Source organism: Orbicella franksi, chromosome 6 (assembly GCF_964199315.1).
Source record: "Orbicella franksi chromosome 6, jaOrbFran1.1, whole genome shotgun sequence".
NCBI lineage: Eukaryota > Metazoa > Cnidaria > Anthozoa > Scleractinia > Merulinidae > Orbicella > Orbicella franksi.
This window is the reverse complement of record NC_138150.1, coordinates 29,715,941-29,737,937: the sequence shown is the minus strand read 5'-3', so window position 1 is coordinate 29,737,937 and position 21,997 is coordinate 29,715,941. Positions and strand designations below refer to the sequence as shown.

The window sequence follows — 21,997 nt, the reverse complement described above, 5'->3', positions numbered from 1 at the left end:
ACCCCGGTTGAAGTCACTGCGGTGTAATATAACTACCTCAATTACATTAATTAATACCTTGTTGGTTGTTTTTCAACAACTTGTCGGTAGCACTACAAGAAAAGTGTATTCCACCATTGTACAAGAAGACAACCTTTATTTGAAGTGATGATGATGCACAATACATACTGTATGTTCACCTTGAAAACTACATTCAACTTAACAAGAAACAAAGTAAGTTTCCTTCTATCTCAGCAATGAGAGAAGTCTCACACATAAAACGAACTAATCAATCTTCAAGTAATCCATACAAAGGGTTTTTCACTTGGAATGTCTTGTTCCTCAGAAAATAAATTTTACATCCTTCAACTCTCCATGAGTATCATAAAAAGTCATATTTTTCCCCTCCAGTTGTGGATCTGCAAAAAAATAACACCCAGATCAACATCACGATAAAAAACCTCTCCCTATTTCTTACCATAAAAATTTTGGTTTCCAGTTAACTCTCATTTAACCTCTTCCAAGCATTCATTTAGTTTGGGTGCAGTGCGAAAAATGAAGCACAAAAAAATAGAGAAAAAGTGCAGTGCAGGAAGGCTCTTTGCACCAAGCCTCTCTGTCTTTTTTGTTCAGCCCCGGCTAAAGGCCTTATGCATCCCATGGTGCAACAAGGACAGATGATGATGATTGCCACAGCTAACTGAATGCCTGGAAAACCCTTACTCTCTCTCTGAACACAGTAGCCTGCGACCAGGGTCTAATGCGCTGCCGTACTATAAATGAAGGTAGGAGACAAGGTGGAAAGCTAAATGAGCTGGCAAGGGCCTGGCATACATTGTAAAAAAAATGAGCACCTGCCTGGATACCAGTGTTTCCTGAGTACAGCACTCGCCTGTGAATGCAGTGTTCTGATAAGATTAAATTACTTGCGTTCTCTGTGCATGAACAGGAAAAAGCAGTGAATTGTCTTCCTTCTGTAGGAGGAAGTATTTTTGAAGGAGTCCTGTCTGGTGTTGAACCATGGCTGGCAGCTGATGCTTACTTCAGGTAGGAGAGCTGTTTGTGAGGACCTCTGAATCTTTTTTTGTAATGTTTTTTATCTCATCAAAAACCCTGAGCGAGTTCCGTATTTTTCAAGCACGTGGATTACACACTTGTCTTAACAAACCAGATGATTTCTCATTCCTGGTTGGCTCACTTTGCTTGCCAGCTCATCAGTGACAGTTTTTAAAAATAATGGCAGAGACATAATAGTTAGAGAACTTGTTCTTTAAACAGAAAGGATTGATGAAGAATTCTTGTCACATTAAAGTACCCATAATTTCAACCTCACTGAATTTTCTGTCTAATTTGTAGTCATCTACAGTACAACAAGAGCTTCATCTCTAACCTGCTCACTTTCAAAAAGAAGCAGAAAGCTCAGTGTATAAATTTCTAACTTACATGGGTAGACACGGGGTATTGACCTCATTGTTTCAATGGTATCCTTTGTCCAGGGACTGAGCAATGCTATCAAAGGACCTACAGGAGAAGAAATTAAGGACAAGACACTCAATCAGCGTTTTCTATCACTGTTCCATCATGGAATTATCGTTTTCGTCTATCAACTCTGCTGTGTGACTCGTAAAAATTGCCTTGTGAGAGTGCCAATCCAGAAAATATCTATACCAAGCCTGGACGGCAACTGGGAATTCCTAGGAGAAGAGAAGTCTTGAATGCCAAAATTTTTGAGGGAAGTATAATGCTAAACTGGAAAATACAGCACAGGGAAGGACCCCGTTGATAACAGTACTTTGTACTGAAGAGTTATCCTGAGGAAATATTCGATTATTATTATTATTATTATTATTAGGGGAAGGGGGGAGGGGGAAGAGTCTCCAGCTAAAATACTTTCCATGGGAGGGTATAAATATTTCTGGGGCAATACAATCTAAAAATTAGTATAAAAACTCTCAACTGTATAACCGTTTAAACAGCGAATCAATATCGCAAGTGCTACAGTAATGTTTGGAATACGCAACATCTCTTTTTCTTCAGTTATGTTGTTGTTGTTGTTGTTGTTGTTGTTGTTCTTAACTAAAACATCTTTTGTTAATTGAATTGAAAATTCAAATCTTGTGATCGTAAATATCGCGTTAAAAGGCAAAACTTCGTCGATCATAGATGGAGGACTTCTGAATTCTGATTGCGTATTTGTATACAATTTGTTCAGTACAGCTAAACAGATTTAAACCTGCATATCCACTCATTTAGATTGAGTAAAAGCAATCCATAGTTAGCATATTACCTGAGAATCCAAACACACATGACATGAATACCACAGGCTCCCTTCCCCAAGCATATCTGAACCAGTCAACTGATCTCCTCCACATGCCCGCCATGTTGAATTCGCCCAACAGGCAAAGTAGTTCCCAGGGTCTCGTTCTTTCTCATTGACAGAAAGAAGGAGCAAAGACTGGGAATGACAGTCTTATCGGTGGAGAAAAAAACAATCATGAATGCCCGATCGCAAGTGTTTGAAATGTCTGTCGAAGGAAGACAGATCGAAGAAGTAATCTTGAGTATATTCCACTCGATTTTGCTTCATAGAACGTCTGGCAAGTTTAGCTACAAAAGAGAAGGATCTTATAGCATTGGAACCGTAGGAATGGTGGATGTGGATTGTGATTTTGTAGATTCTACCTACGTTCGCGTAGATTCGGATGATTTACACCGTGCCTTGAAACGACAAGTTGCGGAATTTAGAGAGTCCCTTAAGAGTCCCGAAGGTCTGAGGAGCGGGCAGATATCTCTGGAATTTTATCAGAAAAAGAAAGCGCGTTGGCCGTTTGGAATGGAAAATATCCCTTGGGAAATTTGGACGGTGAAATTAAATGTCGTCACCCTTGCTAACGAACACGAAAGGCAGATTTGCCGAGAAAAAGTTGGTGAAGCTCTTGCTGAAAAAATAATCTGTATTGCTGGAGTCATGAACAGGCCGGAATACGTGCCTAAAATGCCAAACCAATCAGACGTTGCTAATGTTTTTGACGTGAGTTTCAAAGACGTTCAACCTTATCTCCATAAATTTAGTTACCAGGCTTCCGATCAACCGTCACAGTCAGTTGGAACAACAATGAAGAGACTTTTACTAGACACATTTTCCTATTGAGATACCCATCACCCCCCCCCCCCCCTTAAAAAAAAATCACTGGTTTGAAAGTTGTTACCATGGAAAATGATATGTAAAATTTTCTGTCACCTTGTTTTGTTCATAAATTAAAAGAGGGATAAATTTCATGCTGAGATTGGTTGAAGTTCATTAGGCGTCAATGGAATAAAGCTTTATTCAAAAGTTGTTCACACGAAGAGACAATCAGCTATATTTATTTGATTATACAAAACTCCAACTTTTCCCTTGCTCAAACCAGTTCAATTAAGTCAATGGGAGAAATCATGATCTTAAATACATTTGTTCTTGATTATGAACACTGATTCTTTAATATAAATATGTACTTCATATTGGAATGTGATACCGTATCAGAGGACTTATCACTGGCTGTTCCAGGACTTACCTCTGGCTAGCCAGCCTCAAAACATCTGTATAAAGCGTAAAGTCTCTTTATGATATACTACATACATAACATGATATATCTGGTGAGCCCTCGGAGACCAGTAAAGCTAAACATAAGAGGTTTCTGGCTCAGACTGGATCAACTTGGACACTGATTAAATAATTGGTATAAGAATTGCAACTATTCAAGAACAAGGTATAAACGAAAGTTGTTAAATTCTTATTTGAATCAGTGATCCGAGTTGATCCCATCCAAGTGTTGTACCAGTCCAAAGGTTTGTGTGTTATGTAACAGAGGGGACTGATAGGTGATTTGTAATAATTAAATATCATTGTTATATAATATGGTGTTACTTCAAGCTTTAGAAAAACTGAAGACCTTTTCTTTCTCTCCTATCTTTGCCAGGCTTGCGTACAAAGATCTTTCTTTCTCCTTTGTTATCAGTCAGGTCCATCCATAAAGGGTTCCATCAATCGGTGACATCTTAGCATGAACATGTAGTGAAAAAACTCAAGACTGCTTTTGAAGTTTGGAAGACTATAACGCAAACTCTTTTGTCCACCGTTTTATAGAGTTGCAAAAATGTCTGATGAAGTTTAAGTAAAACTTCAAATCAGGAGTCCCAGACAAACTTGATAACCAACTGTCACTGAACTACTTTGAGTTGAAGTTGGCATTACATGCAGCCAAACTTTAAATGATTAATAATAAATCATGCAGAGGTTGAATTACTCAATTTATTGAAAATTTTGCTTTTATGAAACATACTTAACCTTCATACTAAGAAAAAAAAAATCGATGTACTGACTGGATAGCCAATAATTCAACAACAATAAAAATGCTACTTACTTATGATTTATGCTATTTCATGATGTGTTCATGCCTACCTGATTCAAAGAGGAAATGTTGCTTCAGGTGGGGATTTTTTTCTTATTGTTCACTCAAAACAGACATTCAAATGAGTGTTAAAATATACAACAGTACAAGGACCACTTGACAAATACACAATGGACAATTCATTTTCTACTTGCAGTAGCCTGCATCTGGTGTAATAAACTCTAATACAGTTATAAATGAGAATGGTAAACTTTCAAGCAGCTGATGGGTCATGAGAGGTCAATGGCTCAATGTCATGTCGTAATTTGAGTTCCTATGTCTGTATGATGATCTACGGAGATGCCAACCTACAAAACTCAAACTCTGGGACATGATCAACTTTCCCTTCCCAACCCTAAAAAACAGTGTTAAAAGTGGAGCTCATTCAACCGGCCTAAATAAATTAATTATTTCAAAATTTTCCATTCAAAATGCCAAAAATCACCCAAGGTAAGTGTGAAAAATGTACTTTTAACACTTCCCTGGCATCCAGGACATTTGGTGACCCATATGGTAGACCAGGAGATTTCGTCTGTCTCTGGGAAACTCCCAGATAATCTGGAAGAGGGCATAGATCCATTCCTCCCTGTTTCTGACACATTTGACAACTTCATCTTACTTCCACCTTACAAAAAAACATACCACAGTAACTGAGCCATACTGTACTTTATTATAGGAAGCCGTCATCTGGCTCTTCGGTTAAGAAAATGTTCACCTTCAGCGGGATTTAGAAGAACACGAATCTATTCCGGTGAGAAGATTCGCGAGTCCATTACAAATTTCTATTCATTATTATGACGTCACTAAGTTAGCCTTCTCCAGTTTCACGGCCTAGTAAATATGACGACCACCCGTGCTGAGACTAGCTTTACAAAATAAACTTTTGTACCCCTGATATAGGTTTCACTAGCAATGTAGCCCTCTACAATGACTGATCTCTGCAGAAGGTTTGGCCTTGATGTTGACGGTGCTATAAATCAGCTTCTTGACTACAAAAACTCCCCGGCGAAACAGGTACGTTTGTTTGCAAAACGTGAGGCTTGTCTTTTCTCAGGCTACGAAAAGAATACCTAAGAGACCGATATTGGACCCTTTGAGTATTGAACCAAAACGTTTGAGATGATACCTTTCGATACAATCGCCTTTTAATTCACTGCTTTTCGTTTGTGCTCAACGGAACCCAAGAGGTAGTAGTTTGCAATTTCGCGTGTTGTAGACAAATAATTTATGAGCTTAGCTTAGTTACTTACCTTATGTTTGATAGTTGAATTGAAGGAAGGCAAGAGCTTTATTAAAATGTAAATGTTGTACAGTATGGGAAGAAAGGAAAGCCTGAACCATTCTTATTCACAAACTGTGATCTATATTAGATAGTGCAGGTCCAAATCAGGGCTTAAAACGTCTTGCCAATTCCTCAACCTGCTTTATCAAAACAAACTGCTTTTAAACTGACAACACTTTTTATAAACAAAACTTTATTCATATTTTGTTGATAAAAATTGCTAGATTTCCGAAAGTAGCTGACCTTGGCTCTCGAAAGATGTGATGGTCCAGCTAGCTATCAATATATGATCATGCAATTGTTCTAGGATTTCTGTTAGTACCAGTGTTTACACAAGCAAGAGTAAACCCAGACAACCACCAGCTGAGCAACAGGCTTTCTTGGGCTTACATGCAAATTTTTATAACTATTACGTTTTCACCTTGCTATTCTCCATCCAAACGATATTGACCCCTTGAGTGCCTGACCATTGTGTATGCTTGTGCCTTGCCATTTTCCCTGAAAGTGGGTATCTTAAGTAAAAACGTTCAAATGCCATAAACTTTTTGCACATAAACTACGGACGTGTATGTACACATTTTCTGAAAGGTCAAAAACGTGAATCTTCAGTGCAGTTAATTTCACTGAGGTTGATGTAATTTGATATCCATATGATGTCACTGCAATGGGAAATTAGAAGTCTGTCAAAAAAACCTTCTACGAATCTCAGGTGCTAGTAAAGGTTGTTTCCCATGTGCCGAGAGTTTCACTAAATCTCCCACAATTTTGACGAATCCAGTAGGTCAATTATACGCACCTGAGAGACAAAAATCATGAAGTACTGAGTACGTCATATATAGGCACTCAAGGGGTTAATCAAAACGTGTTTTATGGAGATACTTTTAAATAAGTGGACACTCTCTTTAGTGGGCTATATTTTTGGTCGCTATATAAGCTGGAAGCATTAACATTTTGTCTTGAATTGATTGACATGTTGTGGTGGACATTAAATAAATACAGACATTTTGCTCTGTCCTATATGATCTTGATGATATTAACAGAGCTTAGTAGCTATGCCATCTCCAAACAGGATACTTTGGACATTGCTGATTCTAGCAGAGGGCAGGATGCCTGTCACATATAAACCTAGTAAATGTCCTTGATTCCTCTCCACGAGTCCCTCTTGCACATTGTTTAGAGCATTTGAACAGTGTGCTAAAGGGCATGGGTTCATGACTCCCATCAAGGGGATTCAAAATTCTTTCTTTGTCCCAAGCTTTTGAAAAATGAATTTACATCTTTCTCAGAGTTATTATTTAAATTTTTAAAAAAGGTCAATGCTTCTCAGATTTAAATACGTGTTTCGACAGTTTTAAAAACTTCTGTTGTTGTCAAGTACTACTAGGATGAATTTGAATACACAAGTTAATGGTGTTTTCTTCTTAAGTTTGTATTTCTTCACGTTTGTATGCCACTCCAAAGCTAATTTTTTCACTTGCATCTCAAGGGAAAACCACTGCCTAAACATTGTTTTATTGTTCTTTAATCATTGGTTCAATTATGTATCGTCCTCAATAGGTTCAGCTTCCTGAGGGAACAATACGCTTGCTATGTCAAGTATCAAGGGAGGTTTTCATGCAGGAGGCCATGTTGCTAGAGTTGAGTGCACCAATGAATATTTTTGGAGATATTCATGGGCAATATGATGATCTTTTGAGACATTTTGACACGCTTGGATATCCTCCTGATGTTGCTTGCCTATTTATGGGAGACTATGTAGACAGGTAGTGGAAAAATTGGCTTTTTGTACTTTACAGTGTGGTTATTTGCTGATGAACCTTTGTGATATTTAGCAAACTGGATCTGCAGTGAATTTTGAATGTTTCTGTTTAATTTCTCATTGCTGTTTAGAGGAAAGAAGTCCTTAGAAACTATCTGTCTATTATTGGCATATAAGATTAAATATCCTGCCAACATGTTCTTGTTACGAGGAAATCACGAGTCAGCATCTATTAACAGGTGAAGTTGACTTCAGAATATCACACATTGTATCTAATTTAAAATTTGTCATTCTCACGTTGTATGTGGTGTATATTATTCAGGCATGTAACTTTGGATATATTGTTTTATCAATTGAAATAAAGACACATTAGGTACATCACAGCCCAGGCTTGAGTAATCACGAACATGTAGGGGTGGACCTTTATTGTTTTTGAGGGAAGGGTTGAGCAATTTTCTGGGGCATGAAGTTTTTCTCTCCTTTAGGTTGTGTGTGTGTGTTTTTTTTTGTGGGCAGTAGCTTGTGCAAGAATGTTTTTTAAAGTCAAGCACAGGATTTGGATTGTAGAAAGCACTTTGATTTTTTCCCCATGGCTCCCCTTGCATGATTTTTTTTCAGCAGTTTTTGCCGTGCAGGAATTTTTTTGGAAAGTGCCCAAACCCCCCTCAGAAAAATAATGGTCCATCCCTTACTCTCACTGACATCACCCTAGATGTTATCACACAGCATTTACCCCTAACTTAGGAGTAAGTGCTGTGCGAAAGACTAGCATCCTCTTTAGTCAGAGGACTGAGATACTTCTAGTTCCTTTCAGTTCCTGCTACATGTATATACACGAGATAATGGCCAGCCTCATAGGCTACTTGGCATTGTTTCACGCAGACCTCACCTTTACACTGTACGTATAATGCTCTTATGACCCCAAGAGATCTCTAACGGTGGATCCTTTGGAAGAAAATTTTAATACTGAGATTGATGTCCTTAGGAGGCAGTAAATTAATAAAATCAAAAGTTTTAATGTCCAGTGTTTGGTTCTTATAAACCAGATGATTAATAGTTCACAATGACAAATTTATATTAGTTTCTCTTCTTGCAGAATCTATGGTTTCTACGATGAATGTAAAAGACGGTACAACATCAAGCTGTGGAAAACGTTCACTGATTGTTTTAACTGCCTGCCGATTGGTAAAATGTCTTTTATTGATTCTTTTCTTTTCTTTATGTTATTAGAGTTTTAAAGCAGTGTTAGAGCTCTTTGACATCCTACCTCAACTGGCCTGCTCCTGCCCACAAACACCTTGAAATATCAATTCAAATGTCTTGTTGTGTTTAGCAAGTCATGACAACTGGTGAAGACATTGCAGTGGTCCAGCCCACATTATTTACTGATAATTATTATCATTACTCAGCTTTGTCAGGCCAAGTTTCAAGCTGTTTGACATAATGTTGAAGAAATGATTGATGAAGATGTTATAAATAACATTACCACAAGCCTCCTCATAACAGGTTATACCAAAACCGCCTTTTTAACCTCTAAAAGGTTTGACGAGCACCCCCCGGGGGGGAAATGGCTTGTTGGGCCACTAGATGCTTTGTAGACTTAATACAAAGTTAGCTAGGGGAAACGGCCCAACTCTTTTAAAAGCTGAAAATATCATTAACCACAAGTCAATAGCCATTTATAATACAAAATTGCACTAATTTTAGGATTCTACTCTAGAGAACGTGTCTTGAATTCTATGATCTAGTATGGTACCTCTTTTTTCAGCCGCAGTAGTGGAGAAAACCATATTTTGCTGTCATGGTGGCCTTTCTCCAGATTTGCATGACCTGGATCAGGTCAGCTTCTATTTTCACATTGTTTGCTTCAATCAAAGTAATTACACTTCTAAAGTTGAGCACAACTATTCACATTATATCTCTCGTGAAACTTAATGCTTTACCTGTGATCTTGCAGTTGTTTGAATTGATAACGCAAACATTTTGTTTCCAAGTTGTAACGTTTTGTTGTCCATGCTTGATAAATTGATGTAGAGCTTCAACGGTATTACCCCCTGCCTGTAGAGAGCCAGCTCATCTTGTTAATTTGTTTTTGTTCAGTTGCGCTCGTTGGAGCGGCCCATGGATGTTCCAGACAAAGGTCTAGTGTGTGATCTACTCTGGTCTGACCCAGATGAGGTACTGTGCATCTACGTTTGAATTAGTCGATTCCATATTCACTTACAGTGGAACCCATTTAATACGGTCACCAACGGGCCAATAATATCTGGGCGGGGATGGCCGTGTTACTGGGTTACGGTCACATTAAAGGGAGTATACAGGTTGAGATTTCAGAATGTGGCCGTTGGCCGTAGTAACGGGGTGGCCGCGTTAACGGGGTTTTCTTGTAAGAAAATGTATGGACGTTCCGCCGGGACAAAAAAAGTGGCCGTAGTAACGTGGTGACCATAAGGTGGGGTTCCACTTTACTTTTAAGCATTGCACACCAAAATAGTTTCAAGTTGTACTGCATGATCAGCACTTGTAAACATTCAGTTACTTAAGGCAACTTTACCAACGTTTTAATTTGTTGTTTATTTTCAGGATATCACTGGCTGGGGCGAGAATGATCGAGGTGTATCGTGGACATTTGGTGGTGATGTTGTTCGTGCATTTCTCAAGAAACACGATTTAAGCTTAGTGGCACGTGCTCATCAGGTGAGCAACATACAACGTTTTCTCATTCATATTTCTAGACAGATTAACGCCCCGTCCACACTACGCGGAGAAATTTGAAAACGCAGCTTTATTTCTACTGTTAGGCCTACCGTCCACACTAGCCAGTCACGAAAACGGAGCTTTTCGAAAACGCTCTTCAAACCGAAGGAATTTAAAAACGCCGGCTTTTCGTTTCGGTGTGAACGGAAAACGTTTTGAAAACAGACCTGTTCGAAAACGGTGCCATCACGATAATCATGTGATTTCCCTGACCGAGTTTTCCTCGAACACAAATCCAAAATGACTAGTGATCGTTGCGTTATTAAATTCCTCTGGTGTAGTGTGGACGGAAAACATTTGATGCGTTTTCGAAATCCTCCGGCGTAGTGTAGACGCTGACGGGGCCTATAGCGTCACAGTTCTCTTTTCCCATAGGAGAAAAAAATCTCGCTTGCCGTTTTTCCAAAACAAGTGAGCACTAGTTCAGTGTTTGTCTTGGACGAGTGAGATTTTGTTGTTAATTCAAGCGATAGTTGTAAAAGAATCAGCAGCAATCTACGATTTACCGTTTTTCATAGAGCTTTGGGATTTTTTTTTTTTTTTTTTTTGATTCATTGAACAATTTTCTTGAGACTTAATGTATTTGTCAAATTCGTCTTGCAATACATTAAATCCTATTTTAAATCAATTTTGTCAGGCACAGAATCATTGCCAAGTAGAAAGAAGGCGCAGTAATAGCTGAGTCAAGAAAACAATAAGCCTCAAAAAGACGTTAGTTGATAGTAGGAAAGATTAACACGGATTGCGACCCTCTCCCTGACTGATTAAAGTCCTTCAAGATGCGAACAAAAGTGACAATTGTTTTTTGTTCAAGCGTAGAGAGTTTCTAAGTTACAAGTTACTCTAATGCATGCTTATTCGCATGCATATTATTAAAAAAAATTATTTTACCAGTTATCTCTTCCACATAAAAGAGGACTCTAGTGCACGTGTTTTGATTTGTATTTATTTTCCAGGTTGTCGAAGATGGTTACAGATTCTTTGAGAAAAGAAAGGTACCTTGACATGCGCATCTTTGTTTATTGATTACAATACATTAGTTAACCTGCAATGCCTGTTTGCAAGTTACTTTTGTACTTGCATTCTTTCTCGCAGTGCTCTCCGTGTTTCGGTGTGATGCTTATACAATGGTTCTTTATTTTACATTGGTTAACAAGAAAAATTTTAAAACATTTTATACGCTTGAGAGACATTTCAAAAAGAGAGTAAATAAACAAGAAAATAAAAAGAGTAATGCTAAACTGCTTATTGAATCACTTGTTTCATTTTCAGCTCGTGACGTTGTTCAGTGCGCCGAACTACTGTGGTGAGTTTGATAATGCTGGTGGTGTCCTCATTGTCAGTAAGAACTTGATGTGTTCGCTGAGCATACTCAAGGTAATTGCCTGTACTCCATCACTTTCGTTATGCCTAATACTTAATTTTCCCCTGTTACTCTCTTTTACTTTCAATTCTTACCGTCCTGTTTAGTGCATTAATCTCGTACTCGATCGTGATTGTCACAAACAAGTCTTGTCAAAATTCCCTTACTTTCCCCTGATAAAGATACAATTTTCCTGACGAAATAAATGCAAAATGTCAGATATAATAGCGGCTTCTAATTAAGCTCCCCTTACAGCGGACATTTCTACCCATTCATTTCAACAAATTTTCCTTCTTTATCAAGGAAAAACATTGTTGCCGACCAGAATCTTTCTTCTAGCCTTCAATGGCATTAAATCAGCGTATACCATTATGTCAATTTTCCCAGACTTTTCTTCAAAATATCATTTTTCCTTGACTCAAAATAAAATTTCCTGACTTTCCCCTTATACCTTGATGAGTTTTTCTTTTACCTGACCAGTTCCTGATCTGTGGCAACCCTGCCAATTGAACATAGACTAATGAGTAGTCCCGCTTTCGCTTAGTCCGTCCTGCGTGACGCGAAAGAAAACCACGAGAGAAAAAAAATGGCCGCACGAAATCCTTGGGTCAAGAAGCGCGCGAAACGAGCTTTATTTACGGTCACGCTCAAAGAACTGAGCAAAAGTAAGACTACTCGTAGTGTAATTGAACAAGGAACTTTTCGTAGTGGACCTCGTTGTATTTTACTGATTATGACTGATATGTTTTGTTTGTCCATTTTAGCCGGATAGTTTAACGATTAACATCAAAGACACACCAACCCAGAAGAAGAGTGGAAGGCTAGGTCGCTCGTCCAATCAGATTGAAGTCCAATAGTTTTCTTTATTTGAGCATTTACATGGATGACTTTTATAGTTCGGTGCAGCTTATTTACGAACAGAAGGAACACTCATGGAAACAGTTTTCCTTTGTTATTTAAGCTCCTTTTTTAAAATTTTATTTATGGAGATATAAATTATGGTGCGCCACAGCCAGTGAACTTTTGTACTGTATAGTTATAAAAAAATTAAATGACTCAGTCGGTGTGGTTGCATTTTCTGTTCGTTGTCATAAATGACTACTTTAGCCTCGCGTAGTAATGCCCTCTATTTTCACGAGTCGTGGTTGACGATTTGCGAAGAAAATTAAGCGCGTGAAAATTTATTCTGAGGAGGAAATTCCTACTAGTCTGTGATGTCACTCGTCTGCTGCCTGCCACTCAGAACCGCTCGATTCTTGTACCCATGGTCCTTTTCGCTTCTCTTGGCCGGCGGGGTCTTAGCAAACCCTTCGTTTCTCGTGCCATGGCTTCGCCGTCTTAAAGAAGCGAAAAGGGCTATTGGGACGAGAATGGTTCCTTGTTATCCTTAGAGAACCTCGTCCCCAGAGTTTCATGAGAAAATTATTCATTATTTATTTTGTAAAATTATTTTGATGCGAAATTAGGTGGGTGGTTTTTAGAGAGACAGCCTTTCAAGATTGCTACATACGCCATGCAGGTTCCAAGACTGTCACTTTTGGAGATACGTAGAAGGGGCTTCGTTTCTGCGAGTTTGATATACGAATTACAAAAGGCTAGTCAATCTAAATATGGGTAAGGCGCTTGCCCTGAGACCACAAATCAATTTGTTCTTTACACTAACGAAAAAATCACAATTAACAAAACTTGGATGTTGTTTTGTCAGTCACTACCCATTTACGTAAACATTGCTTCAAGAAAGTACGTCATATTTGGCGAACATTGAACTATTTAGCTTTAAATAGGAGCCCAGCACTACGAGTGAGCAACTCCCATACTAAACCCATGTCACGGCATTTTTATAGACCGGTCTATATTTAGGCTTCTTTTCGGCGAAATAGGTCAGTTCCGGTCTACATGAGCGCGCATCGGTAAGGAAAAAAAATGGCTTACCTCACATCAGGAGCCCGTCACTTCTTCCAGTGAAATGATGACGTCAGTTGAAAATTAAGTCTGTGCTTGTGATTGGTCTCTCAGATTCCTACGGGGTCTGAATTCGCGGTGAATTCAAGCTAAAAATAGATCTGTGAAAACGCCGTGACAAGAATATGGGGTTGTTACACGCTCCTGGTGATGGGATCCTGCTTTAAGTTAATCCGTAATCCAACTTCAAGGGGCGCAATCATGAACATGCTGTCGAAAAGTCAAACTCTAAAAGACGATAAGCTCGGATATTTGCCCGCAGAAATCATCGTTATTTATCATTTACCCAAAAGACTTGAAAGGTAGTCCAACATTTCCAACCGAAATCTCCGAGTGGAAAATGTGCTTACCGTTTGCAATTCTTCGCCGCCATCTTGGAATTACAATCAGGTCGAACTCGTCCTAGTTTCTTTCGGTAAATTGGGGATTTTTTGGTAAATCCGAAATGGCCAATCCGAACGCAACTCACAATCAAGCATTTTTGCTGACCATTTGCACAAACCTGAGACGAACCTGTTTCTCCATATAAATTGTAAACAACCTAACTGCTCCGAGAAGCTAACAGTTTTCCAAGCAAAACAGTTTTTCCGTAGCTGGAAGAAAACTGTGAAGCTTCGAGGAACAGATAGTGTCTGAAGACAAATATCCGAGCATATTTTCGCGCCAAATTGAGGCTACTGTATTTTTTTATCCTTCAAATATTTTTCGCAACACACGCAGTTTTGACAATTGATTTTTCTCAAGCATCTGAGCGGGCCGGATTCCTAAATCCTCGAATTTGATTGGCTAATCATACGCACGTGACCGGTCCAGCTTTTTACGATACGGCCCACGGGCCGGATTTTTTCTTCGCAGCCTAAATTTCGCTCCTAAAAGCTGGCAGTAGTTGTCAATCTTTTACCTTTTTTAAACGTCCATCGACGATTAGTCAACGCAAGTTTATCTCTGTTCACTTTAAAATGGCAAGGAAAGTCACTGTAAGTAAATTCAATTGAGTGTTTTGACGTTGTGAGAGTTTGCTTGGTTGTTTGTAGCTTGGCGCTGTAATGGCGCATAATCCTGTGTTTCTTTCGCCATGAAATTTGAGTCAATTTCAGTCGAGTTTACCTCTCTGATCGTTGCAGTATTTAGGAGAATTTCTGTGGAATACACTTAACGAATTTCCTCGCTTTCTGCTATTCAATTTACGGTAGAAAGTCTGATTTCAAGTGATTTTAAAAGCAACGACTGACAGAAATTGTTTTTGTAGTAAAACTTCAGTCAAACTTCGCACGAAGTTTCACACCGCAAAAACAATTTTGGAGAACTTAACTGGTGAAATAAATGCAACTAACATAAGGTAGTTCGAAAAAATCTGTCCTTTAATACATCTTTCTTTGTCTACTATCTGAGTTACTCGCTCGTTGCCGAGATTTTTTACAAATCGTTAGTAACGGCGCGGAAGCCGACTCAGTGACAAGAATTGCGTAAACAAACCCATTTGCAATCTGTAAAACCAATTTACTGCAGGAGAAAAAAATAAACATGTTATTTGCCGGCTTAGGGCCGGTCCGTATAGTGAAAAACTGTGACCTCGGGCTTAAGAATGCTGCCCGAGGCCTGCGGCCTCGGGCAGCATTTTCAAGACCTCGGTCACAGTTTTTCACCATACGGACCTCCCAGCCGGCAAATAATTTATTCCCCAGTTTTAGCTGGGCCATATTCAGTCACGTGACGCGTTTAGACCAATCGTACGCAAGCAAAATATTTGATGGATTACAAAATGACACGGTTCTATCAGAAATTGTCATGTGAGTCTTTGAAGACTTTGAAACTAAATTAAGAGTGATTGGTACATTTGGACTACGTGTAAGTATGCTCAAAGTTTTAACGCCAAATTGAAAAATCTCCGTAATAGAGTCTCCTCGTGATCTTTTCTAATCTTAACCATCTATTATATATTTCTTTTAGGGTTTTTATATTTAACGTTAGTGTTCTAGCTTGAGAAGCCATCCTTTAAACTCCATGTCATCGAATGCCCCTTCAATACTTAACGGCACGTGAAGTTGCTTACAAAGTTATTATTATTCTTTTTATGAATCTGAATTGAGTAAGAGCTAGGAAGTATAGAGCGTTAAGTCAAATGCTAAACCTGATCATGATAACGATACTATCTCATCATGTAACTAGTTCAGTTACAATCCTTGCATTTTACTTTCCTCGCCCAAAACCTTGAAACTAACTTTCAACGTTTCAAAAACTTCTTTTGAAATATCGCTAATAAAACAAGGGCGTGTAGTGACTAAAACAGTTCTTAGAAACTTATTAACCTTACCATTTTGAACCATTGTAAATCCTTTGACTGAGAAGGTCCAGAGAAAAAACAGCCTTAAAATCAATAATAAGCTAGTCATATTTAGTCAACTGATGAAATTGACGAAACATAGGTATGAGGGACGAGGCTCATTTTTATTATCACACAAAGTCTTCCATGAACCTTCCTGCTTTAAAATTACTTTTTAATGTTTAATCGTGTGCTATGCAACCGAATCCATGAGAGAAACTCACAAATTGGAAAATGATTCTGAAAAAAACATTCGTTACTATTTTAATTTAAGGTGGCTCAAAACAGTTTCCATCCCTTAGATTTCGATAAGTCGGTATAACCACTCTTTATCACTTGGTGCTACAATCATGGTATTAAAAAACTGCCCAATCATTGGTGAACACGTTGTTATAATTTTCGTGACACGATACGTTACCAGAGCAACAGTATGACCCACTAAAAACACCCTTAGTTACAGCTTTAGGGGCTTACAATTCAAAAACTACACGATGAAATTTTTTTGTATTATCCAATTTTAGTAAGCATGATAAGACGCAACTTTTGGCGAAGTTTAAAAAGTTCTGTACATAGGGTTCAGGGCTACCATAAAGTTTTGAAAATTTAATTTTCCCCAAGTTGTGTTCGTTTACCATCATGAAGTTCCTTTTCCATTTCCCGCTCCGAAGATCGTCACACTATGTTTACTTGGAGCAGTTGATTACAAACGTTATTACTAGAAATCTAGTCCATCTAAAATGCGGAAGTGCTTGAAACGTGCAGAACAAATATTCGGGGTTAAACTTTTGTTTTTTCCTTATTTGGGCATAGATGAGCAGACGTACTTTGGGGATAAGTATCCCAAGGACTTAACGAACAAAGACTTTCCAGAAATCACCAGAAGACACTCCAGCCTGAAAGTCATCACATTCCCATCTTGAGTGACCTGGATCCAGCAGCCAGTGATATAAACCTACTGCAAAAACCGCATGGCTGTACAATCTATCTTGATTTTTAGCATGCCCCCATTTACCAACGTTATATGCATTATCCTGAAATCCCCAGTTATTACAAACTCCTGCCAGTCCCGAGTTGTCATTTTCCATCCTAACAAACGAGCCACAAGCTTCAGGCTGGACATCCGTCTGACCGCTGAAGTACTGGACTACAGCTTCACCAGTGCTGTTAGCGACCGTGGTCACGTGGAACGTACGCAGTCCGTGTTGTTTACTGCAGTAGAATCGCAGCTGAGTAAAAGACAGGTGTGTTCTGAGCTCATTCATGGCGTTTTTCGTCAGAAATGTTCTGTTATTGTGATAGTTTCCAATTCCTCGGTATGTTGTCTCTAATGACAAGTTCATTGAGGATGAGCTGTCCGTCACAAAGTTGGAGACAAGAAGCCAGCCTCCTGAAATCAGGAAAAATTGTCATTTCATCACACAAGTTAAAGGAGCTCAGTCACGGTATTTTGAGTTATTTTGGCCACATACAAAATTACCTTTCAATGGTAGGAGACCTGAAAATAACAGTTTAATAAGATAGAAAAACACCAAAGAAATAATGATAAACCATAAAGGAACAAGGATCGCTAAGGATGGAGAAGATTAACACGGATTACAAACGACGAATTTGGAAAATTGAGGATAAACTTTTCAATATGCGCAAACCGTTCCTGAGCTCATAGGCATACGGGCACCTTCGGACTTGGGGGGCGGTGACCTTCTTGCCCGAAAAAAATACGCAATGCCCGAATGCGTGAGTGTTGAAATCGGGATGCAAACGCACTCAAAATGCGTGAAAAACAAAAACGTTGACAAAGATAGTTCTATTGAAAGCTTGCATACTCGATGACCTCTACCAACAGTCTCAATCAAGTAAATCTAAAACTTATTAAAAGAAAAAGTTCTTCCTTTTATGGCGTTCGTTCAGCGACATAGACATTGACAGTTTGGACGACTGTTACAGAAGCTATCCTATATTCGAGACGAGCGTCTCGACATACTCGCGACGTTCAAAGAACAACACGAAGCATTGCTAGAAATCCTTCGAGATAGTATTGTTTTGGCCACAGCAAACAGTTGCAGCTTACACTGCCAGCCATCCATGAATTCAGAAGCCACGTCAATAAGATGTTAATTAAACAACATGGAAGTACTAGGAAAACACTGACCTCCAAAGAAAAATTCAAGAAAAAAAATTAAAACACCCCATTGGTAAGACATTCCAAAGAGCTCTTCTCAGAGCTTCCACAAAAACAAAAGTCTTGGTCTACGTTTTGGTCTACGCTTTGATTCGTGTCCTTGTTTTGTCGATGGAAAATTAGGAAAGGAAATAATATCCTTATCGTGGATTTCCACGATACACATTTAACCGAATTGTAGCCAACAGAAAACCCCAGGTAGCTTACAAGCCTTGAAACCTTACAGAAAAGGTCGGAAAGGAAAGCAAAGGCCACTGTCCCGACTGATTACATGGTGTCTTCGGTGCGCAACGATCGATACTTCAGATCAGTAGCAGATACAAATGATACACTTAACACGGTACTACTTTAGGTAGCAACTCTTTTTTAGTAAGAAACCACTTGACGGCCCACAGAGCCCCGGTCGGGCGTCTAATAACACAGAGAGACATAAAAAGTAGGAACCTTTATTTACGAGTTTTGGAAATCACGCCAACAGCATTATTTTGTAATGTTTTCTCTCAAGTGTCGTTGCCCGAATCATGAACGTTTTGTCCGAAAAATTACGTTATTTCCGTAGTTGGAAGGGGGGGAGCTGCAGCCCCCCTCGCCCCCACCCCCCCAGCTGTACGCCTATGACTGAGCTCCTTTAAGCTAGCAGTCAGGTAAGGTAAAGGTAAAAGGTAAAATCTTTATTTAGACACGGTACTTCCTTGAGGACTATACAATATTTAATTTAAATAAATCTAACTACCTAACTAATTTAATATTGTAAATAACTACTAGAATAAGAGAAATGATAAAAACCTGCTTTACAAGGAAGCCGTGTATAAAAACAAAATGAAATTTATATAAGACCACTGTCAAAATCATAGTTGTTCAACTTAGATTTAAATTGATTAAGGGAGAGCGATTGTCTAATATTCAAGGGCAGACTATTCCATAGTACAACTCCGCTGTAAGAAAGACTTCTTTTACAGTAATTAGTGTGGGGCTGTGGGATAGCAAGCGTACCATCACTATCTCTTAGCTTATAAGTCAAAGTATCGGAACGGAAGACAAAGCGTGAACAAAGATATTCCGGAACCATATTATTTACAATCTTGTACATCATTATTGATTTATTAACAAGGCGTTGACGGTCCAGTTTAACCCAGTTGACCATCCTCGACAATTCATCAGTATTACGATCGTAATTTGAAAAAGTTATGACGCGTGCTGCCCGATTTTGTAATTTTTGTAACTTTTGAGAAAGAGTTTTAGAACAGGATCCCCACACCGAACTGCAGTAATCGAGATGAGGTTGGACTAATGAATTGTAAACGGAAAGTAAAGTCTTATATGGGACCGAATACCTAATACGTTTAATGGCGCTAATGCCAGAAGCAATCTTTTTGGAAAGCTCATTGATATGACACTCCCAAGTAAGATTTTCATCAATGTGTACACCTAAGGATTTAACAGTCGAGACTCGTTTTATCGGAAACTGGCCGGTTGATATTAGCAGTAGGATTCACTGTAAAATTTGAAAGCCTTTGCTTGGAACCAATCAGAAGGAATTCTGTCTTTGTCATATTTAAAGTTAGTTTGTTGGCTGCAAGCCACACACGAATTCTCTCCAAATCAAGATTAATACAATTATTTATTTCATCAACGTCACTACCAGCAAAAGTAATACTAGTGTCATCGGCGTACATCCTTGGTTGGGAATGCTGGAGGCAATTAGGCAAATCATTTATATACAATAGAAATAAAAGGGGCCCAAGAATCGTTCCCTGTGGAACACCTCAGCGAAGGAACATTTTGGACGACTTATTCCCGTTTACAAGACACGTTTGGGTTCGGTTTTTTAAATAAGAGCAGAACCATTGGTTTGTGGAACCCTGAATACCATAAGCTTGTAATTTTGAGAGAAGAATAGAGTGATCCACAGTATCGAAAGCCTTCTTAAGATCTAAAAATACAACGGCATTGATAAAGCCACGATCGATGTTTAAAGACCAATTATCAGTCGCTTCAATCAATGCAGTAACTGTAGAATGAAGCGAGCGAAAACCGGATTGGTTTTCGACAAGAAAGAACATCAAAATGTATAAAGTAAAATAAGTCATCAATGGAAAAAACATGAGATTTCTAGATCTTTACGGAATAGGCGATTTTGCATGATGGCTTCATTTGACTACAACTACCAGGATCCTTCAATTTTTCTGTTTCTTATGCTAATTAGGGCAATTGTTATTTAAACCCCAAATTTTAAATAATTCAAAATTTAAATAATTAAGAAAAACGAAAGGAATTCTGGTAGTTGTGGTCAAATGACGACAACGTGCAAATCTGCTATTAAGAGTGAAAGCTTTTAGTCCAAAGTAGTGAAAAGATTAGAGTCTGTTGTACCTTTTACTGCGTTCCGGCAAATGCAATATATTTTGTGCACTGTCATTGCTATCGCTATCCACAACATACCTCCGTCAGTTGTCATGTCACAGAAGACCTTTAAAGGGTTTCCACTCCTCTCGGGGTCGATCCAGTACTCCCCGTCTCCTCTAAAGCCTCCTGAGTCCCGTATGTGCTTACAAGACCTACCATGTTGACCAGAATACCAACCTACAGTTTGAAAACAGAAGGAACATATGCTCTTCAAAGAAATGGCAACAGACACATTTTTGCCAACTTTAGAACATTAGAGCTTTAACCTCTGCTATACCCAGAACGGTTTGTTACTTTACAATTTGTCAAAATTCTCCATTTTGGTTCTTTTTTAAGTTTTTGTTTTATCTCTGACTCGTATTCAAGCGCTTTTTTTCTGGAACGTGCTAAAAGCATGAACCAATTCTTTTCTATACCATAAGGCGTGGCAGTAGACCCTGTAGTTCCAGTGAAGCCAAGTGTTGACCTTGTTGACACTAAAACCACAACAGGAAAGAAAATAATGATACATAACTTTGGAGATAAACACATTGGCAAGTATATAAACACGTTTATGGCTGGTTGACACTGCAATATATGTCCCGCCACCAAACTAAAAATCGTAATCACAGTCATTCAATAAATTAAGTAGAGAATCTGGGATATGACAGATGATTGATATATAAAAAAACCTCGCCAAGATTTAGGTCTTGTGTGGTTTTTCATTCGCACGTTATTCGGAAAAGTGTTCTACCCATCAAAAAAACAGACACTCGAACAGCAGCAGAGACCAAAGACGCACGGTAGGGATGAAGTCTGGCGAGCTTTTGAAATATAAAAGTGAGGTTTTGTAAACACCGTTATGTTCGTCAGTCGTTGATTAAGTGCCCGCTGTCGAGAGGTTATTTTGGAAGTTGGCCTGCGTTTTAGTGGCCGTTGCCGTTGTGGAGAGGCAACCGTTGTAGAGAGATTAAAATAAGAGTGAATGCATGGACCGTCAACCGGGATAAAAAAAAGTGGCCGTTATAGAGAGGCGACCATTGTAGAAAGGTGGCCGTTGGTGGAGGTTCGACTGTAGGGACATAAGACTCCAAAGTTTACCATCAGCCGTTGCAGCACTTCCAAGATAGTTTAAGCGTGTTGTTGGTGACACTGAAAGAAAGACAAAATACATGTAGTGATTTCCAACATGGCAGTTCCGGTATGATGGATATACGATGCCATCAGACATGAAATCTGATGTCATGATCACCAAGTATTCTAAGGGCAATCTATCTAAGCAACTTTGACACCACTACATGTCCTATTGTAACGAATCGGAGACCCAGGGGGAAGGTCTGGAATAACACCCCCTCCCCTATCCTCCAATTTTCGCGTTACAATTTGTGTTAACAATAAAGATCAGCGAAAAAACTGAGCAACGACGTTTCGGTGTCATCCTGGCACCATTTTCAAGTTAAAAAATATTTGTGCGAAAAGTAAACTAATTTATACCAATGGTAGAGGTGCGAAATTGAATAAATTAAGATTAATATAGCTGTTCAATGTTCATGTTCATTCCAATGAGGTGTCAAACAC

General features: G+C 38.8%; 5 protein-coding genes across 6 annotated transcripts in view; 2 read left to right on the top strand and 3 right to left on the bottom strand.

Annotated features, from left to right (window-relative positions):
- The window catches only part of LOC145489067 (adenosine receptor A3-like), a 252,168-nt gene that overhangs the window by 41,388 nt on the left and 188,783 nt on the right, over positions 1-21,997 (bottom strand). The gene's annotated exons all lie outside the window — the stretch shown is intronic.
- Positions 117-2,449, bottom strand: LOC145489076 (uncharacterized). The gene is made up of 3 exons (XM_081467981.1): positions 2,267-2,449; positions 1,423-1,500; positions 117-398 (listed from the first exon to the last, which is right to left on the bottom strand). Exons 1-3 carry the CDS (start codon positions 2,358-2,360, stop codon positions 322-324), a joined length of 249 nt encoding a protein of 82 aa, XP_081324107.1. The 5' UTR covers positions 2,361-2,449; the 3' UTR covers positions 117-321.
- Positions 2,441-4,521, top strand: LOC145489073 (autophagy-related protein 101-like). The gene has a single exon (XM_081467977.1). It carries the CDS (start codon positions 2,441-2,443, stop codon positions 3,128-3,130), a length of 690 nt encoding a protein of 229 aa, XP_081324103.1. The 3' UTR covers positions 3,131-4,521.
- Positions 5,239-13,352, top strand: LOC145489068 (serine/threonine-protein phosphatase PP1-beta-like). 2 transcript variants are annotated; one of them, XM_081467972.1, is made up of 10 exons: positions 5,239-5,423; positions 7,249-7,454; positions 7,582-7,689; positions 8,547-8,635; positions 9,219-9,289; positions 9,551-9,628; positions 10,034-10,147; positions 11,164-11,202; positions 11,480-11,513; positions 12,335-12,422. In XM_081467972.1, exons 1-10 carry the CDS (start codon positions 5,337-5,339, stop codon positions 12,340-12,342), a joined length of 834 nt encoding a protein of 277 aa, XP_081324098.1. In that variant the 5' UTR covers positions 5,239-5,336; the 3' UTR covers positions 12,343-12,422. The 2 variants fall into 2 exon arrangements, with proteins under 2 accessions (XP_081324098.1, XP_081324097.1); XM_081467971.1 differs by having other exon boundaries at positions 5,244-5,423; positions 11,480-11,584; positions 12,335-13,352.
- Positions 16,074-21,799, bottom strand: LOC145490301 (uncharacterized). Its single transcript, XM_081469428.1, has 4 exons — positions 21,521-21,799; positions 20,857-20,916; positions 20,477-20,617; positions 16,074-17,242 (listed from the first exon to the last, which is right to left on the bottom strand). Exons 1-4 carry the CDS (start codon positions 21,663-21,665, stop codon positions 16,704-16,706), a joined length of 885 nt encoding a protein of 294 aa, XP_081325554.1. The 5' UTR covers positions 21,666-21,799; the 3' UTR covers positions 16,074-16,703.

Coding starts and splice junctions, on each gene's coding strand:
- LOC145490301 (XM_081469428.1), bottom strand. CDS start 21,665: ATGACATCAGATTTCATGTCTGATGGCATCGTATATCCATCATACCGG. Junction 20,917..21,520: donor AAGTGCTGCAACGGCTGATG/GTAAACTTTGGA, acceptor TTGTGGTTTTAG/TGTCAACAAGGTCAACACTT. Junction 17,243..20,476: donor TGACATGACAACTGACGGAG/GTATGTTGTGGA, acceptor TCCTGATTTCAG/GAGGCTGGCTTCTTGTCTCC.
- LOC145489073 (XM_081467977.1), top strand. CDS start 2,441: ATGACAGTCTTATCGGTGGAGAAAAAAACAATCATGAATGCCCGATCG.
- LOC145489076 (XM_081467981.1), bottom strand. CDS start 2,360: ATGGCGGGCATGTGGAGGAGATCAGTTGACTGGTTCAGATATGCTTGG. Junction 1,501..2,266: donor ATGTGTGTTTGGATTCTCAG/GTAATATGCTAA, acceptor CTTCTCCTGTAG/GTCCTTTGATAGCATTGCTC. Junction 399..1,422: donor AATACCCCGTGTCTACCCAT/GTAAGTTAGAAA, acceptor ATTTTTTTGCAG/ATCCACAACTGGAGGGGAAA.
- LOC145489068 (XM_081467971.1), top strand. CDS start 5,337: ATGACTGATCTCTGCAGAAGGTTTGGCCTTGATGTTGACGGTGCTATA. Junction 9,629..10,033: donor TCTGGTCTGACCCAGATGAG/GTACTGTGCATC, acceptor GTTTATTTTCAG/GATATCACTGGCTGGGGCGA. Junction 10,148..11,163: donor TAGTGGCACGTGCTCATCAG/GTGAGCAACATA, acceptor TTTATTTTCCAG/GTTGTCGAAGATGGTTACAG.